The sequence below is a fragment of the Taudactylus pleione genome, unplaced genomic scaffold, assembly GCF_031769625.1.
Source record: "Taudactylus pleione unplaced genomic scaffold, aTauple2 ptg000053l, whole genome shotgun sequence".
Lineage (NCBI taxonomy): Eukaryota > Metazoa > Chordata > Amphibia > Anura > Myobatrachidae > Taudactylus > Taudactylus pleione.
Window position 1 is genome coordinate 34,849,606 of NW_028284455.1, and position 16,198 is coordinate 34,865,803.

The following is a 16,198-nucleotide window of genomic DNA, read 5'->3' on the forward strand; positions in this document are numbered from 1 at the left end:
TTGAATAAATCAGCACTTTTTTGTCACCTTCCATTTGGACTCTGAGTGCCGCCTCTTGTGCAACGTTTCTGATGCAATTATTACATATTTCGTCATTGACGAAATATGTAATAAATTAATCTGAAACGTTGCACAGTAATGGATTAACGAGCTTAGATTATTGAGTACCCGAGGAGTGCTGCCTGTATCTGGTTTAGATTTTTTGCCATTGGCTTTGTACCCAAGTAGTGTAAGATTATTTTCATTTAAATGATAGATATGTAGATTATAAATAGATAGCAATGGCAAAATGCAAGTGGAATGTAATTTATCAGTTCAGTATGCTGACCATGTGACTTGCTTACATCATTAACTACATTTGTTATGTTACTCAGTTTTGGTGGAAAGGTCACCGTTTTGTAGAGAACTGACAGTTATCGACTGTATCTGGTGATATGACATCTCACAATGTAAGGTATGCTTATTTTAACAGATGTTATATATGAAAAAACTGTTAGATAGACGGATAGATAGAGCATCGGTGAAATGCAGGTAGGATGTGATTTATAACCTCAATAGGCTAATCATGTGGCTTGCTATAAAACTTTTAGTTATGAACTGTATTTGTTAATATAGTAAGATTGCACTCTCCGTCTGGTGTCCGACCATATCAAAGCACATTAGCACAGGGCACCAACAGCATGTATAGGTTCCTGTTCAGTTCAGCATCAGCCGCAGCATAAATTACGGCAACGGCGGCTGGAGTATTAGTGGCAATAAGGTTTTCATCGTTGAGATACACAATCAAGATAGTGCTGTGCGAATCCTCCAGCTCCACAGAAAAGTCTACAGAGTCTACCTGAAAAAGTCTACAGAGTAGACGAAATGCGTCGCTGTCCCTGTCTATGACCATTGTGGAGTTGGTGGATTCGCACAGCATTATCTTGATTGTATATCTGGAGGAGGAAAACCTTATTGCCACTAATACTCCAGCCGCCGTTGCCGTAATTTATGCTGCAGCTGATGCTGAACTGAACAGGGGCCTATACATGCTGTTGGTGTCTTGTGCATAGGCGTCTTTATAATGGGTCATGGTGTGTGGTGCACACGGGCCCCTGGGCCCAAGGGGGCCCACACCACACACCCTGCACCCACAGGTACTCATACTTACCCCTCCGCCGATTCCCAAAGTGCTGCTCCGCAGCGCCGGACTGGCGCTGCAGAGCAGCTACCACACACTGGGAAAATGGCAGCGACTATTTTCCCAGTGTTCTGCGCATGCACAAAAAGATGTCCCCGGGAAAGTAGGCGCGGGTTCCATTTTCCCGGAGACCCGTGGCATGAAGCCAGAATCTACAGCGCTCAGTGCCGCGCTGAGCCGCCGATGGAGAGGAGGGGGCCCAAACGGAGCCTGCACATGGGCCTCCTCCTCTCTTAAAATGCCCCTGGCCCCGTGCTAATGTGCCTTGATATGGTTAGACACCAGACGGAGAATGTAATCTTACTATAGCAGCACCGGGAGCTGAGCTCACAACCGCACTTACGGACTTTATCTTGTGCGACCAGTGAGTCAACTACTGTGGAGGGAATGCCATCACCCCAGACCATATCCCCGCAACACGGAACATAGCCGGCTGGAGTACATGAGTAGATCTGTGAAGCTGCTGGGGGACGGCCCGGACTTCACTGTGTAATACAGCCTGAACTGGTGCTATTAAAGGCAGCCCGATCTTATTTCTAATCCACAGCCAAGTACAAAAGACTGCGCACAGAAGTTAAAATACTATTTATTAAGCAGAGATACTGCTATTGAGATCACCTTGCTTTTTGCAGGATAGACATTTATAATATTTAGATAACTGTTTTCTGGGACTTTAGATAGCAATTTATAGCAGATCTGAGATCAAAGAATACTTCCAGTTTGATATCTGTGGGATCATTTACTCTATGATGTGATTTATATTTATTAATGAAGTACAATTGATTTTAGAGATATATATTATAAATGTGTCTTTTTTATGTATAATTTAAAAAAAAAAATTATTTACTATTAAATAGACTATTATCCAGCATTTTGTTATTAATGTTTCTAATTTAGTTGAATACATTTTTGACGTTTGTTACTTTGTGATTTATTGAGGGGCAGCAAATCCTCTGGAATTGCATGATGCAGGTGCACTTACCGTATATACTCGAGTATAAGCCGAGTTTTTCAGCACAAAAAATGTGCTGAAAAAGTACCCCCTCGGCTTATACTCGAGTCAAGTGTAGCGCTGACCGGATGGAGTTCGGTCAGCGCTACACACTGCCAAACACACAGCCGCTGGAGCCGGCAGCTGCGTGTTTGGTGTAATCAGCAGCCGCTGAGAGTCTGTCAGACTCTCAGCGGCTGCTGCTGCTCCCACTGCGGGAGCCATCTTCCGGCTCCCGCAGTGGGTGATGGGAGACACGTCGTCATGACGACGTCTCTCCCATGCAAAGCGGCCAGAGGAGCGGACAGCGGCGGGACCAGGAGCGGGAGTTACAGGTAAGTGATTTTTTTTTTTTTATCTTGTCACGTCTCTCTCTACTGGGGGGTGGGGACTACAGGGGGCGATTACTGCAGGGGGCACTACCAGGGGGGAATTACTACAGGGGGGGATTACTACAGGGGGCACTAAAAGGGGGGATTACCACTGGGGGAACTACCAGGGGGGATTACTACAGGGGGCACTACCAGGGGGGAATTACTACAGGGGGGGATTACTACAGGGGGCACTAAAAGGGGGGATTACCACTGGGGGAACTACCAGGGGGGATTACTACAGGGGACACTACCAGTGGGGGATTACTACAGGGGGCACTGAAAGGGGGGATTACCACTGGGGGCACTTCCAGGAGGGATTACTACTGGGGGCACAACCAGGGGGAATTACTACTGGGGTCACTACCAGCTCCTGCCATTTCCCACACAAGGCTTATACTCGAGTCAACAAGTTTTCCCAGTTTTTTGGGGTAAAAGTAGGTACCTCGGCTTATATTCGGGTCGGCTTATACTCGAGTATATACGGTAATATTTTTTTTTAATATACCTATTGATTCTGTAGTGCAACCTTTTTTTTAACGTAAATGAAAGATAGATAGATAGATAGATATATAGATAGATAGACCATCAGTGAGGCGAGTTGGAGGGCGTGTGCCACAGGTGCATGTCCCTCTAATAACATGCCATTTTCAAAACTATTTAGATTTCTATTGCTCAAACATTTTCTCCAGTGCTTTATGGTTATTATATACACTTTGGACAGAGTTGTATTTGATTGCAGCTAGTTAATCCCAGCAAATGATTCACATTTAAACATCAAAATGTAACTACTTTCCCTATTTTATTTAATTTAATTTGTTATGCTTTCCACTTTGAGCATAAACATTTTTACCATATTGTTTTGCTGTAGTTAATAATAATAATGGCAGGAACAGCTGAGATTGCCACAAACTTTAGCAAGACCCAGCATTAGGTTTGTGTTGGTTATTAGTAGCCTACATTAGTTACTAAACCACATTAACCCTCGTTTTGGAAATACTGGAAGATGAATTTGAACAGCAGTTATAACTTTGCTGTGATATCAAATTAAAATACAGGAATAATATGAACATGTTTCGCATGATGTGCACTGTATAAAATAAGGTATTTGAAGGCCCCATAGCAAACGCTTGTGAGTGCCCCTAAATACCACCCAATCGTGAAAAATGTATGTAACATATGTAACTCTGACAAGGAAGATGGACCCCCTCAGCTCTGGGCCCCATAGCAGCTACACCCCTTGCACCTATGGTAGTTATGCCTATGCTTAATAGGGACAATATTGAAAAACCCTCACAGTGGAAGCAGCCTGAAAGCATGAATATGCAGCCACTAATTCCCTAGGGATCAGTCCCTATTGAATATTAGTCAGACCTTATGATTGCTAGTCACAAAGTGCCTCAGTGATGTTACTTGTTCCTAATCTGTGGTCCCATAGACATTTGTTGAGACAATATGTAGGTGACAAGTGCATGGTTAAAAACTGCAAATAGTGTTCTGATCATTTTCATTAACCAGCGTCCTATATGTTCACCCATGCCTCTCAAATGCCATGCACATACATTCACACTAACCTATTTACAAAATGCACCTACAACTTACCGTCAAATGTTGCCAACTATGTAAAGTTATATTTTCAGCCTTTAGTAAAACAGTGTGGTTCTCCATTAGTCTGCCATAAATCATCCACTGTATTTAACAGTGATAAGATTGCAGAAGATATGAAAGCAATGTGAAGTCTAGGGAAGGTGGCACATGAGTGGAGAAAGCCACAGCTTCTCTTGATCTCATGTACAGAATGGTGAAGCACCTTCATCAAACTCAACTGTACTATTGTATTTGTGATGATAATAAAGGTACAGATATTATTCTGTTAATACTTACATTCATATTTGGTATTGTACAAAGTGAGGCCAAGGATTTGTGATCACGAGTGTCAAATCTACCATCAGTCAGCACCACTGCTACTTTGTGGGTAAGTATTGATTCCTCCAAAGCTTGCTTGGCAAAATCTAACGCCTCGCCTGTGTAAGTGCCCCCTGCCATCCAGTGCATGTTCTTTACAGCACTGAAATTAAAGAGAGAATTTGGACTGGTAAATGGGAATTAAATACAAAAGCTTTCACAAAAAAAACATACGTTATATCAAACTTAAAATTAACTTAATCACAATATAGGATCATTCCACTTGAAGTAAACACATTTCTCGATAAGAAACACAACTGGATATGCAATGCTTGATATACAGTAGTTAAAGCACTCGCATTTATTCATATATTTTATGCTTGAGAAATAAAAAGGCATACTGAAGAAAAGGAGAGGTCTCTGACTCTGCGGACAGATTATAATTCACCATAATTATTTAATCTGTTATGATACAGAGAGATAAAACAGAACTAACCGCAAGCAGCACATTGGTTGCACATCACTTCATATACATATAAAAACTGGATTAAATAAAACTAGTTAGTCGTGCCACAGAGTTTATCACCTACAGTAGTAGCATAGCTAGGCTTTGCATGTTTTTGAAAAGAATCCAGGAGACTAATTTGATTTTAAGGGGTATATTTACTAAAGTGCGGGTTTTTAGAAGTGGAGATGTTGTCCATAGAAACCATAATGAATCTATTTATTATCTTCTAGAAGGTGCTAGATAAATGTCAAGTAGAAGCTGATGGGTTGCTATGGACTTTTAAAAACCCGTACTTTAGTAAATATACCCCTAAGTTTACACTTTGTAATACAGCGGATGTTTAAAGGTCATCACTTAAAATAGCTGTGGAGGGAAGTGAGAGCAGAAGACCCAACCTGAAAGCCTCAAACTCTGTGATTGCAGTTTTGATCGGCCCTCCAATTCACTTCGCTCCCCTCCAGGGTTGAATTAAGGGCCACATGGACCTGAGGCTTAAAATAACCAAGGGCCTCTAAAAGTAAAGAAGACTTGCAGAATTTTCTGAAGCTACAATTTTGATAGTTATCACTTATGGATAACCGTGTGGCCAACTTAGTGACTGGTCATCATCATACTGTCATGACCCTATTTTTATGTGTACAACTGATTCTGTAGTCTTACCATTATTAATCTGGCCCGGGTCACTCAGCTTTGGTATAAAATACACTACTGGATAGAGAACTTTCAGTTATCAGCATATCTGCTGATATGACTTCTCACAGTGTAATGTAAGCCTTATTATAACTTACAAAGGGCCTGATTCAGCAAGGATCACTATTGTGATTACACACGCAATCGGCCGATTGTTGCATTCTGCGCATGCTTATGCATCGCAGTGCGCGAACACCCCACTACGATCAGTGACTACGCAGACCCATCGCAGAGTAATTGACAGGAAGTACCCAAACGGGAGGGGTGGTCAGCAAAACGCAGGCATGCCACTGCATTTGAAAGCAGTTGCAGGGGCATGCATAAATTAGCCAATGTGATGCCATACGCAGCTTGGGCTTGCATTGCATGCGATGAGGTTAGCAATTCCTGAGTAAGGTCAGACCTGGTGTAAGTGTGCATGAGGCTGCAATGGTACTCGGAGTTACTGATGGTTTCGTAGTCTTGCAAAGTATTACGGATGTGTGTAAGGTAAAGTCGGCATCCTTATTTTAGGCTACGTATGGCATTGCGATTGAAATCATTAGCATATCTTCGCAGTGAGACTGCATACGTAATTGCTATTGAGATCGCAATAGTGATCCTTGCTGAATCAGGCCCATAGTCTGATCATGTGACTGGCTATCATTATAAACAGCCTTTGTGATGTCACTCAGCTTTTCATAAAAATCGCTGCTTGGTATAGAACTGTCAGTTATTAATTGTATCTGCTGATATGATATCTCACAGGGTAAGGTAAGCTTTCTTTAACCTAAATGTTATATGAAAATAATGGTAGATAGATATATGGATAGATGTTAATCAGATAGAATAGATAGATAGAATAGATAGATAGATAGATAGATAGAATAGATAGATAGATGGATAGACTGAAATGTTGAAATGTAGGCAGGTTTTGATTTTTTACCTCAGTAGACTAATCACTTGTCTGAGTAACATCATAAACACCCTTTGAGATGTCATTCAGCTTTGGCCTGAAAGTCTATGCTCATATCAGAACTGACCGTTATCAACAGTATCTGCAGATATGACGTCTCACAGTGAAAGATAGTGTTTCCCAACCTCGGTCCTCAAGGCACATTAACAGTCCAGGTTTTTGTGATATCCATGCCTGAGCACAGATGGTTAAATCAAAATAACTAAGATACTAATTAAGACACCTGTGCTTAACTGTGGCTATCCATAAAACCTGGACTGTTAGTGTGCCTTGAGGACCGTGGTTGGGAACCCTTCGTGTAAGGTAAGCTTATTTTAACTTAAATGTTATATGAAAATAATGTTAGTTAGACAGACAGATAGGCATTAGTGGTAAAATTAATGCAGATTGAATTTTATATCAGTAGGCTAACCAGTCATCTGATTAACATCCTAAACAGCCTTTGTGATGTCACTCAGCTTTGGAAAAAAAAAAGTAATCACTTGGTATAAAACTGTCCGTTATCAGCTGTACTGGCTGATATGACTTCTCACAGAGTAAAACTGGACCCTTTAGCCGATTTGTAGACGAAATGTCATCTGATCCGATAGATCGGGCCAACACGAAGTCAATATCAGCCAGTGTGTACGCACTACTAATGACAAAACGCACTCCCGTTTGGTCGTCAGTCGCAGGTCGCCCCTACATGCAGCTCAATCTGACAATGCGACTGACAACTCCATGCAGTGGGATGCAGTTGGTGCCAACGTATCGCGTGGTTGGGCACCGGATTGTGTAATGTGTTCTGGCCGCCCGATATGTTGGCCAGTCAGTGGTGCAGTCATCCATCGCATCGCTGCGTACACACATCGTTAAGTGTGTACCCATCTTAAGGTAAGCTTATTTTAACCTAAATTTTATAATGATAGACAGACAGATAAACAGATAGATATCAGTGGTGAAATGCAGACAGGTTCTGAGTCAAAATAAGCAATTCATATTCCCAATAATGTTATGTATATCAATTTTCTCAACATTTTTGTTTGATAACGTTGTGAGGTAAATCTTGCTTTTCTTTGTTTTCAACAAACCTTAGAAATTGTACAATAATACATTAATAAAGATGAGACAAAAACAGGACAAAAAGAGATTAAGGATTTGAGGGAAGGGAAAAAGTGCTGTTCCACATATTACCCTGGGAGAATACATTAAATGTAGTTATAAAGAACTATTGCAAATTTGTGATACATTGATTAATTTTGACTACTGTGACTTCCCATATTCAAAGACTGACCTAGATTCAGAGAGTGGGTTATAGACAGATTATCATTTGCCATAATTGTTTAATTTGTTATTATAGCAAGAGATATAACAGACCCACAAGTAGCAGATTGGTTGCACATAACTTAATATGCATATCAAAATAGAATTAAACAATAAAATGGGTTAGCTATGCCACAGTGTATATCACGTAATATCACAACTAGTGCTTGCACATTTTTGAAAAGATACCAAGTCAACCAATTATTTTAAGTCTGCATCTTGTAATACGGCAGACCTTTAAAGGCCATCGCTTTAAAATAGCTGTGGAGTGGGGTGAGAGCATGAGAACTAATGTGAAAGCTGCAATCTCTGTGATTGTGGTTCTGATTAGACCTCCCATTCACATCACCCCCTCTAGGGCTGGATTAAAGGCCACATGGGCCTGGGGCTAAATATAACTAAGGACCTATAGAAGTAAAAACTTGCATCATTTTTAATACTTATCATTTATGGCCAACTGTGTGGAAAGCTGGTTGGGTGGTCATCGTCATGCTGTCATAATGATGGCTATTTTTATGCGGATGACTGATGCTGTAATCCACCTCATTGTTAATTTGGAAAAGTCACTGTTGGGTAGAGAGCTATCGGTTATCAACTGTAGCTTATAATATGACTTTCCACAGTGTAATGTAATCTTATTTTAACTTAAATGTTATATGAAAATAATGGGTTGATGTAGATAGATAAATACGATAGATAGACAGATAGATAGACAGATATAGATAGATATATGTTGTCAAATGCAGGCACTTTGTGATTTATCCACTCAATAGCTAATTATATGTCAACCTAACATCATAAACAGCCTTTGCGATGTGACCCAGCTTTGGTATAAAAGTCTCTCTTTGGAATGAAACTGTCAGTTATTTATCAGCTGTATCTGCTGATATGACATATCACAATGTAAGGTAAGGTTATGTTAACCTCCATATTATATGACAATAATGTTAGATAGAGAGATAGATAGATAGATGTTAGTTGCATATGATAGATAGGGCTGTAAATAGGGATGTGCGACATATGCCTTCACACTGGACACAGAGCCTTGGGGGCTGCACCATTGCTGCCTCTTGGCAACTGCATTTGGTTGCAGAGTGCCTGGAATGGCACCCTGAAGCCCGTTGAGCTGCCTGGAGCATATAAAATGGCTGTATATATTTAAATGCTTAATAATGTGCTGCTTTATACAGCAAAGCGGCAAGCCTTGTACTCGATATGCACTATAACATAGATAGCATCCATATATTTGTCCTCAAAATATTCCCATAAGTATGTTCTAATACTGCGCATAGATTATATAAAAAAATAAAAAAATAAATATTTGTACTAATTGTATGCTGCAGCGAATTAACCCCAGATAGTGAACATAGAGGTAAGTATGAAACAAATCAACTTAGGGATTAGAGGAGGAGATATTGATTGTGAGCTCCTCAAATGGGAGGCTAAAATGATTTTCAGTATGGATTCTATTTCCCCAAGAGGAATGAATGAGGGGAATAGTTACTCAGCTTTTTTTGTAAGAACTTGCAAATTCCATTTTTTTAAAAGATGTTATAAATGATCCTATTATTGGTCAGAACAATGACCAGAATATCTTTAGGAATAATTGTATGATGTAATGATGTCATAGGATCGACATTTTATATATCCTCTTTATTAGTACATCCATCCATCTCCCATCAGTGGAACTAATAGTGAAGAAGGTACAGCAGATTTAACCTATACCATCTATAGATGTAATTTATAACATGAACTTATATCTATAATAATTGGATCAATATTATCAATTGTTAACAGGTATCATTTATAAGAGTATTTTTATGGTTATTATTACTCTTTTCTCTCGATGTTTGTGTGGGAATGAGCACAATATATTATACATATATATTATTAATGTTTAATATGTGATATTAATTAATATGCACTAATGTTAGGTGACTTTATAGGTATATATTACCTATATCTTATACACATATTTCAGGTAGCACATTTATGATTTATATATTCTTGATGCATATTTGTCACTGATCATAGGTATTCTTCACAGGTTATTTTGTTTTGTATTTTGTGATTTTTTTGCAGGGGTACACATTGATTAATAGATTTTTATTTTTAGCACACTATATTGGGTAGGCACTTTTTCTTTCACATTTTTATTTTTTATAGCTATTTATTGTATTTCACTGTAGATTTATTGTATCTAATTTGTATATAGATTTTAGATACACAATAGGAATAACATTATTTTTATCAAAAAAATATTTTTTTGTATTATGGATTTAGCTACATATATTTTGCACATATTTATTATTGGATGAATAAGATTTATCCAACGACATATTTTTTATAAATAATATTATTAATATTACCTGTTGCTGGATATAAGATTTAATAGTATGGATATGTTGATTTGAAATAACAAGAGATATGGTAAGAACTTACCTTTGTTATCTCTGTTTCTACGAAGTCCATAGGGTCCACAGGGTGACCTTGGGGTATAGCTGGATCCTGGATCCTCGGGCACCAAGGAGTTAAAGCTTTCAGCTGCTCCCAGGATGCACTTGGGTCCAACCTCCCCTATACCCCGCCCCCGAGCCACAGGCACCTCAGTTGGTAAGCAGCCCAGGCCGGAGGAGGAGACGAAACAGAGAGAAGGAAGACTGGAACACACAAGAACCATACTCACAGAAATGGGAGACGGAAAACCGGTGACCAGTCACACAGCCCATATGAAGCCAGGTGCGTCAGGGCGGGTGCCCTGTGGACCCTATGGACTTCGTAGAAACAGAGATAACAAAGGTAAGTTCTTACCATATCTCGTTTTCTACTTCAGGGTCCATAGGGGTCCACACTATCCTGTGCTGATAGGAGAACCCGGCGCCCAAAGGATGCATCCTGAGAGGCAAAGGTGTCAAACGCATAGAACCTCAAAAAGGTCTGAATGGAAGACCAGGTGGCCGCCTTACAGAGCTGAACAGCAGAGGCGCCACGTCTAGCAGCCCAAGAGGGACCCACAGACCGAGTGGAATGAGCCTTAACAGAGGCTGGAACAGGTAAACCCTCCTGCATATAAGCCTCAATAATAACAGAACGAAGCCAACGGGCTAGAGTCTGTTTGTTGGCAGGCCAACCCCTCTTGTGAAAACCAAAGAGGATAAACAAAGAATCCGACTTCCTCACAGAACTAGTCCGGTCCACATAAACCTGGAGTGCACGGACAACGTCTAAGGAAGTCTCCCCAGCCGAAAGATCAGGCGACTGAAAGGCTGGTACAACAATTTCCTGATTAATGTGGAACCTGGAAACCACCTTAGGCAGGAAATCAGGACGAGTGCGAAGCACCGCTCTGTCCTGATGAAAAATCAGAAAAGGGGGACGACAAGAAAGCGCCCCCAAATCTGAAACCCTCCTGGCAGAAGCAATTGCCAAGAGGAAAACAGTCTTAAAAGTTAGCCACTTGAGCTCCACTGACTCCAAGGGCTCAAAAGGCGGACCCTGTAAGGCCCGAAGAACCACCGCCAAATCCCACGGGGCCACAGGTGGCACAAAGGGAGGCTGGATTCTTAAAACTCCCTGGAAAAAGGTGTGTACGTCCGGCATAGCAGCGATCCTGCGCTGGAACCACACCGACAGAGCAGACACGTGCACCTTCAGTGAGGAAAGACGTAATCCTAACTCGAAACCTGACTGAAGGAAAGCCAAAATACGCGAAACCCGGAACACCTGGGGATCATATTTTCTGGCCTCGCACCACTGAAAGTAAGTGTGCCACACTCTGTGATAGATCCTCGCGGAAGCAGGCTTGCGCGCCCTCAGCATGGTGGTAATAACGGAGCTAGAAAAGCCCCGAGACCTCAGGACGGCTGTCTCAAGAGCCACGCCATCAAAGATAGTCGACCCAGATCCGGGTGAAGACAGGGCCCCTGAGACAACAGGTCCCGCCGTTGAGGTAGGAGGAACGGAGCGTCGATGGACAAGCTCCGCAGATCGTAGTACCATGGCCTTCTGGGCCACGCTGGGGCCACCAGGATCAGTGTGCCTCCGTCCTGTTTGAACTTGCGCAGGATCCGAGGCAGCAGAGATATCGGAGGGAACAAGTAAGCCAGTTGAAACAGCCATCTCACCGACAGCGCGTCTATCAGACTTGCGCCTGCGTCCCTTGTCCTTGACCCGTACACGGGCAGCTTGTGATTGTGATGGGACGCCATCAGGTCCAGCTCTGGCAGCCCCCACTTGTCCACGAGTAGTTGGAATACCTCTGGATGAAGCGACCATTCCCCGGGATGCACGTCGTAACGGCTGAGGAAGTCTGCCTCCCAATTGAGGACTCCTGGGATGAAAACTGCAGAGAGAGCTGGAAGATAGCGCTCCGCCCAAGCCAGGACGCGGGACACCTACGACATCGCAGATCGACTGCGAGTCCCTCCCTGGTGATTGATGTACGCCACCGTGGTGGCGTTGTCTGACTGCACCTGAACAGCCCTTCCGTGAAGAGCGGTGCCGGACGACTGCAGGGCTCTGTATACTGCCCTCAGTTCCAGGATGTTGATGGGAAGAATCGCTTCCTCCGCCGACCAACGATCCTGAAGTGACAAGGAGTCTGTCACCGCCCCCCAACCCCGGAGACTGGCATATGTCGTGAGCAGAACCCATTCCGGGATCCAAAAGGGGCGCCCCTCTAGGAGATGAGCTGTCTGCAGCCACCAGGCTAGGGACAGACGCACCTCCGAGGACAACACCAGCATCTGAGAGCGGATCCTGTGTGGCAATCCGTTCCATTCCGAAAGAATCAGCCCCTGCAGGGGCCTGGAATGGAACTGGGCAAACTCCACCATGTCGAATGCAGACACCATGGACCCCAAAACTCTCATCGCTGAGTCCACCGACACTCTGCCACTGCTCAGACAGCCGTGAATCCGCAGCTGTAAGGAGGAGACCTTCTCTGGAGTCAGAAAAATCCGTTGCTGACGAGAGTCCAGCAGGGCCCCCAAATGAACCATCCGCTGTGATGGGATGAGGGAGGACTTCTTCCAGTTGATCAACCAGCCGTGCGCCTGTAGACAAGCGACCGTCAGGTGGAGATGCTGGATCAGTACCTCCGGGGAGCTTGCCAGCAAGAGGAGGTCATCTAGATACGGTAGCAACCGTATCCCCTGGTTCCGAAGGTGAGCCGCCATGACCGTCATCACCTTGGTAAATACCCTTGGTGCCGTGGAGAGACCAAAGGGTAGAGCCCTGAATTGGTAATGGTTGTGGAGAATAGCAAACCGCAGAAACTGTTGGTGCGATGTTGCTATAGGCACATGGAGGTAGGCGTCCTGGATATCCAGGGAGACCATATAATCCCCTGGTTCCATCGCCAGAATGATGGAACGCAAAGTTTCCATCCTGAATTTGGGAACCCTGAGAAACCTGTTCAGGGACTTCAAATTGAGGATGGGGCGATGAGAGCCATTGGGTTTCTGAACCAGAAACAGCGTAGAGTAATACCCCATCCCACGTTGAGACTGTGGTACGGGTATAATGACCCCCGCCGTCAGCAAGGCCTCTATGGCTTCCTGAACCTGCAAGGCCTTGGTTTTCTCCTGAGAAGACAGGGCGTACCCCTGGGAGACCACTTCTCGCACCCAGGCATCCGTGGTGGTATTGTGCCAGCACTGGGCGAATTGAAGAAGTCGGCCTCCCACTCTGGGGTCCCCCAGAGGGAGGCCCGTCCCATCACGCAGAAGGCTTATCTTCTGGCTTGGAAGAAGGGCGCCTAGCACTCCAGGCTTGCTTCTTTGGCTTTGAGGTGGTCTTGGGTGCGGACTGCCTCGGGAAGGACTGACCCTTTGCCTTGCCCTGAACCCGAAAGGAACGAAAGGTCGAGCTCCGGACCTTAGCAGGTGTAGTAGCTGAAGGGAGGAAGGCTGACTTGGATTTCGCCAGGGTATCTACTATTTTGTCCAGGTCCGGACCAAATAGTAATTCTCCATTAAAAGGTAAGGCCTCCAAGCCTTTCTTTGAATCCGCGTCTGCTCTCCAAGACCGCAACCACAAGGATCTACGAGCAGACACTGCTGCCGCCGAAACCCTAGAGGTCAACAGGCTAGCATCCAAAGATGCTTCTCCAATGTAGGAGGCGGCATCTCTCATCTGTCCTAACAACGCCCTCTGGACGTCCGGAGCTTCATCCGTAAACGCGTCCTCCAAGGCGTTGGCCCACCCCTCAATGGCCTTGGCCACCCAGGAGATGGCCATGGACGGCCGGGCTACCGCCCCTGAGAGAGAATAAATAGACTTTAAACAAGTCTCCACCTTCCTGTCCGTAGGATTCTTCAGCGAGGATATAGACGGCAATGGCAAAGTAGCACTCCTGATGAGGCGTGTTACATGGGAATCGACTGCAGGCGGAGTTTCCCATTTCTTACAATGCGCCTCCGGGAATGGATAATTGGACGCCAAGCATTTCTGTGGCAGGAAACGCTTACTGGGTGTCTGCCAGGCCACTGCCATGTGATCAGTCAACTGATCAGACAAGGGGAACGCTGCAGAAGTAACCTTAGCTCTTTTAAAACTAGGATACCTCGACTTGGGAGCGGGTGCCTCATCCTCAATCAGAAGAATGGCCCGCACCGCCTTAACCAGAGCCCGCACATTGATGAAAGACTTAGTGTCTACCTCCTGGACTGAGGCATCTGAGGCTGAGTCATCCTGCACCTCACCATCATCCGAGGACCCCTCAGAATCCGGAAGATGCGCAGCCTGCGCCATGACTGAGTGTTTAGACACCCTGGAGGGCACGTCACTGCGCATCATCGACTGAAAAGCCGAAGATGTTGCCGCCAAATCTTGGACAGTGTGGGAAAGCGCATCCACCCAGGGTGGAGGAGTTGCCACAGGAGCCTGAAACGGCACCACAGCCTGCTGTGCCACAGGGGTGGACTGAATATACATTGGCAACCCCGCATAGGGACCAACAGGCTGAGACCCCGGGGGAGTCTGCAATAATTGTGGGACACCCGGGGAATGGGGGATGGCAGGCTGGGGCAACGCCCTAGTAGGGGCGGCAGTCGGGACCGACAGACGGTCCGCGATGGACACCAGCACCTGGGAAAACATCGCCCATGGTGGCTCCTGCGACATGGGAGGTTTAGACATACCAGGGAGTGCCTGGCACCGTCCGCACAGGCCGTCCTGTGACAAATCCTCCCTATCCACTCCTGCAGAATAGCGCCTGCAGGAGAACAATACCGGAGCCCCAGAGTGCTCAATCTCCTCCTCGGACATGACGTTGGAAGAAAACGTGCGCACTCACCCGTGTGCTGGACAACAGCCCACAATATGGCACCGTGTAGCACACAACTGTATGTGACGGACCTCACAAATACGTGATCTATATAGGTGAGGTCAGTAGAAACACCCTTCCCCCGCACACCTGTAGGGCTTGTAGGAGAAGGAAAGGGATAGGTATAGGCTGACAGTAACTAGAAAAAAGACACAGACAGGCAGCCATAGCAAAAGTCACATACCATGCAGGAAGATATACTCACTGCACCTTTCCACTACAATCAACCTCCCAGATTCAGTGTCTGGGAGGGCTATAGCGCTGTGTACACTGTCCTTTTGCAGGGGAGAGGTACACAGGGGGACCGGTCCGCGTGCTCCCTGAGAGTATCTGCGCTGCCACAGAGAAAATGGCAGCTGGAGACCTCAGAGGAGGAGTGGCCCGAGTAATCTGCAGCTCAGCGATGCCAGACTCCGTGCTGAAAGGCGCGCTGAGCTGAGGGAAGGAGCCGCTAGACTGGGAAGGCTTCCTCCCCTGGCTAGCATATTAACCCCCGGGTTGCCGGCATCCCGCTTGCCGCGATATTAATCCTGGTGGTCTGGCGGGGTATGCCTCCGTCCTCACCTATACCGCCTTCCCCCGCCACGATCCCCAGTTCAGTACTGGCGTCGCGGCGCCAGCAGGGAGAAGGAGCGGCAGCATGGGCGTCTGTACAGACAGCCCAGCGCTGCCGCTCTGGAGAAAAACTGTAGTAAAAAATAAATAAATAAATTTAACTAAGTTAAATAAAAAATTAAAAGCTTTAGGGGGCTGCTCCTGCAGCCCACCCCGCAGGGTGACCCGACTCCGGCCGGGCACCATCTAAAACTGAGGTGCCTGTGGCTCGGGGGCGGGGTATAGGGGAGGTTGGACCCAAGTGCATCCTGGGAGCAGCTGAAAGCTTTAACTCCGTGGTGCCAGAGGATCCAGGATCCAGCTATACCCCAAGGTCACCCTGTGGACCCCTATGGACCCTGAAGTAGAAATATA

At 45.0% G+C, this 16,198-nt stretch overlaps 1 protein-coding gene across 1 annotated transcript in view; it reads right to left on the reverse strand.

Annotated features, from left to right (window-relative positions):
* Nucleotides 1-16,198, reverse strand: part of LOC148535361 (collagen alpha-1(VI) chain-like) — a 52,096-nt gene that overhangs the window by 22,411 nt on the left and 13,487 nt on the right. Inside the window, exon 3 of the mRNA XM_088462795.1 lies at nucleotides 4,427-4,610. Within this exon, the coding sequence (XP_088318921.1) occupies nucleotides 4,427-4,610 (184 nt within the window). The remainder of the gene's footprint in view (nucleotides 1-4,426; nucleotides 4,611-16,198) is intronic.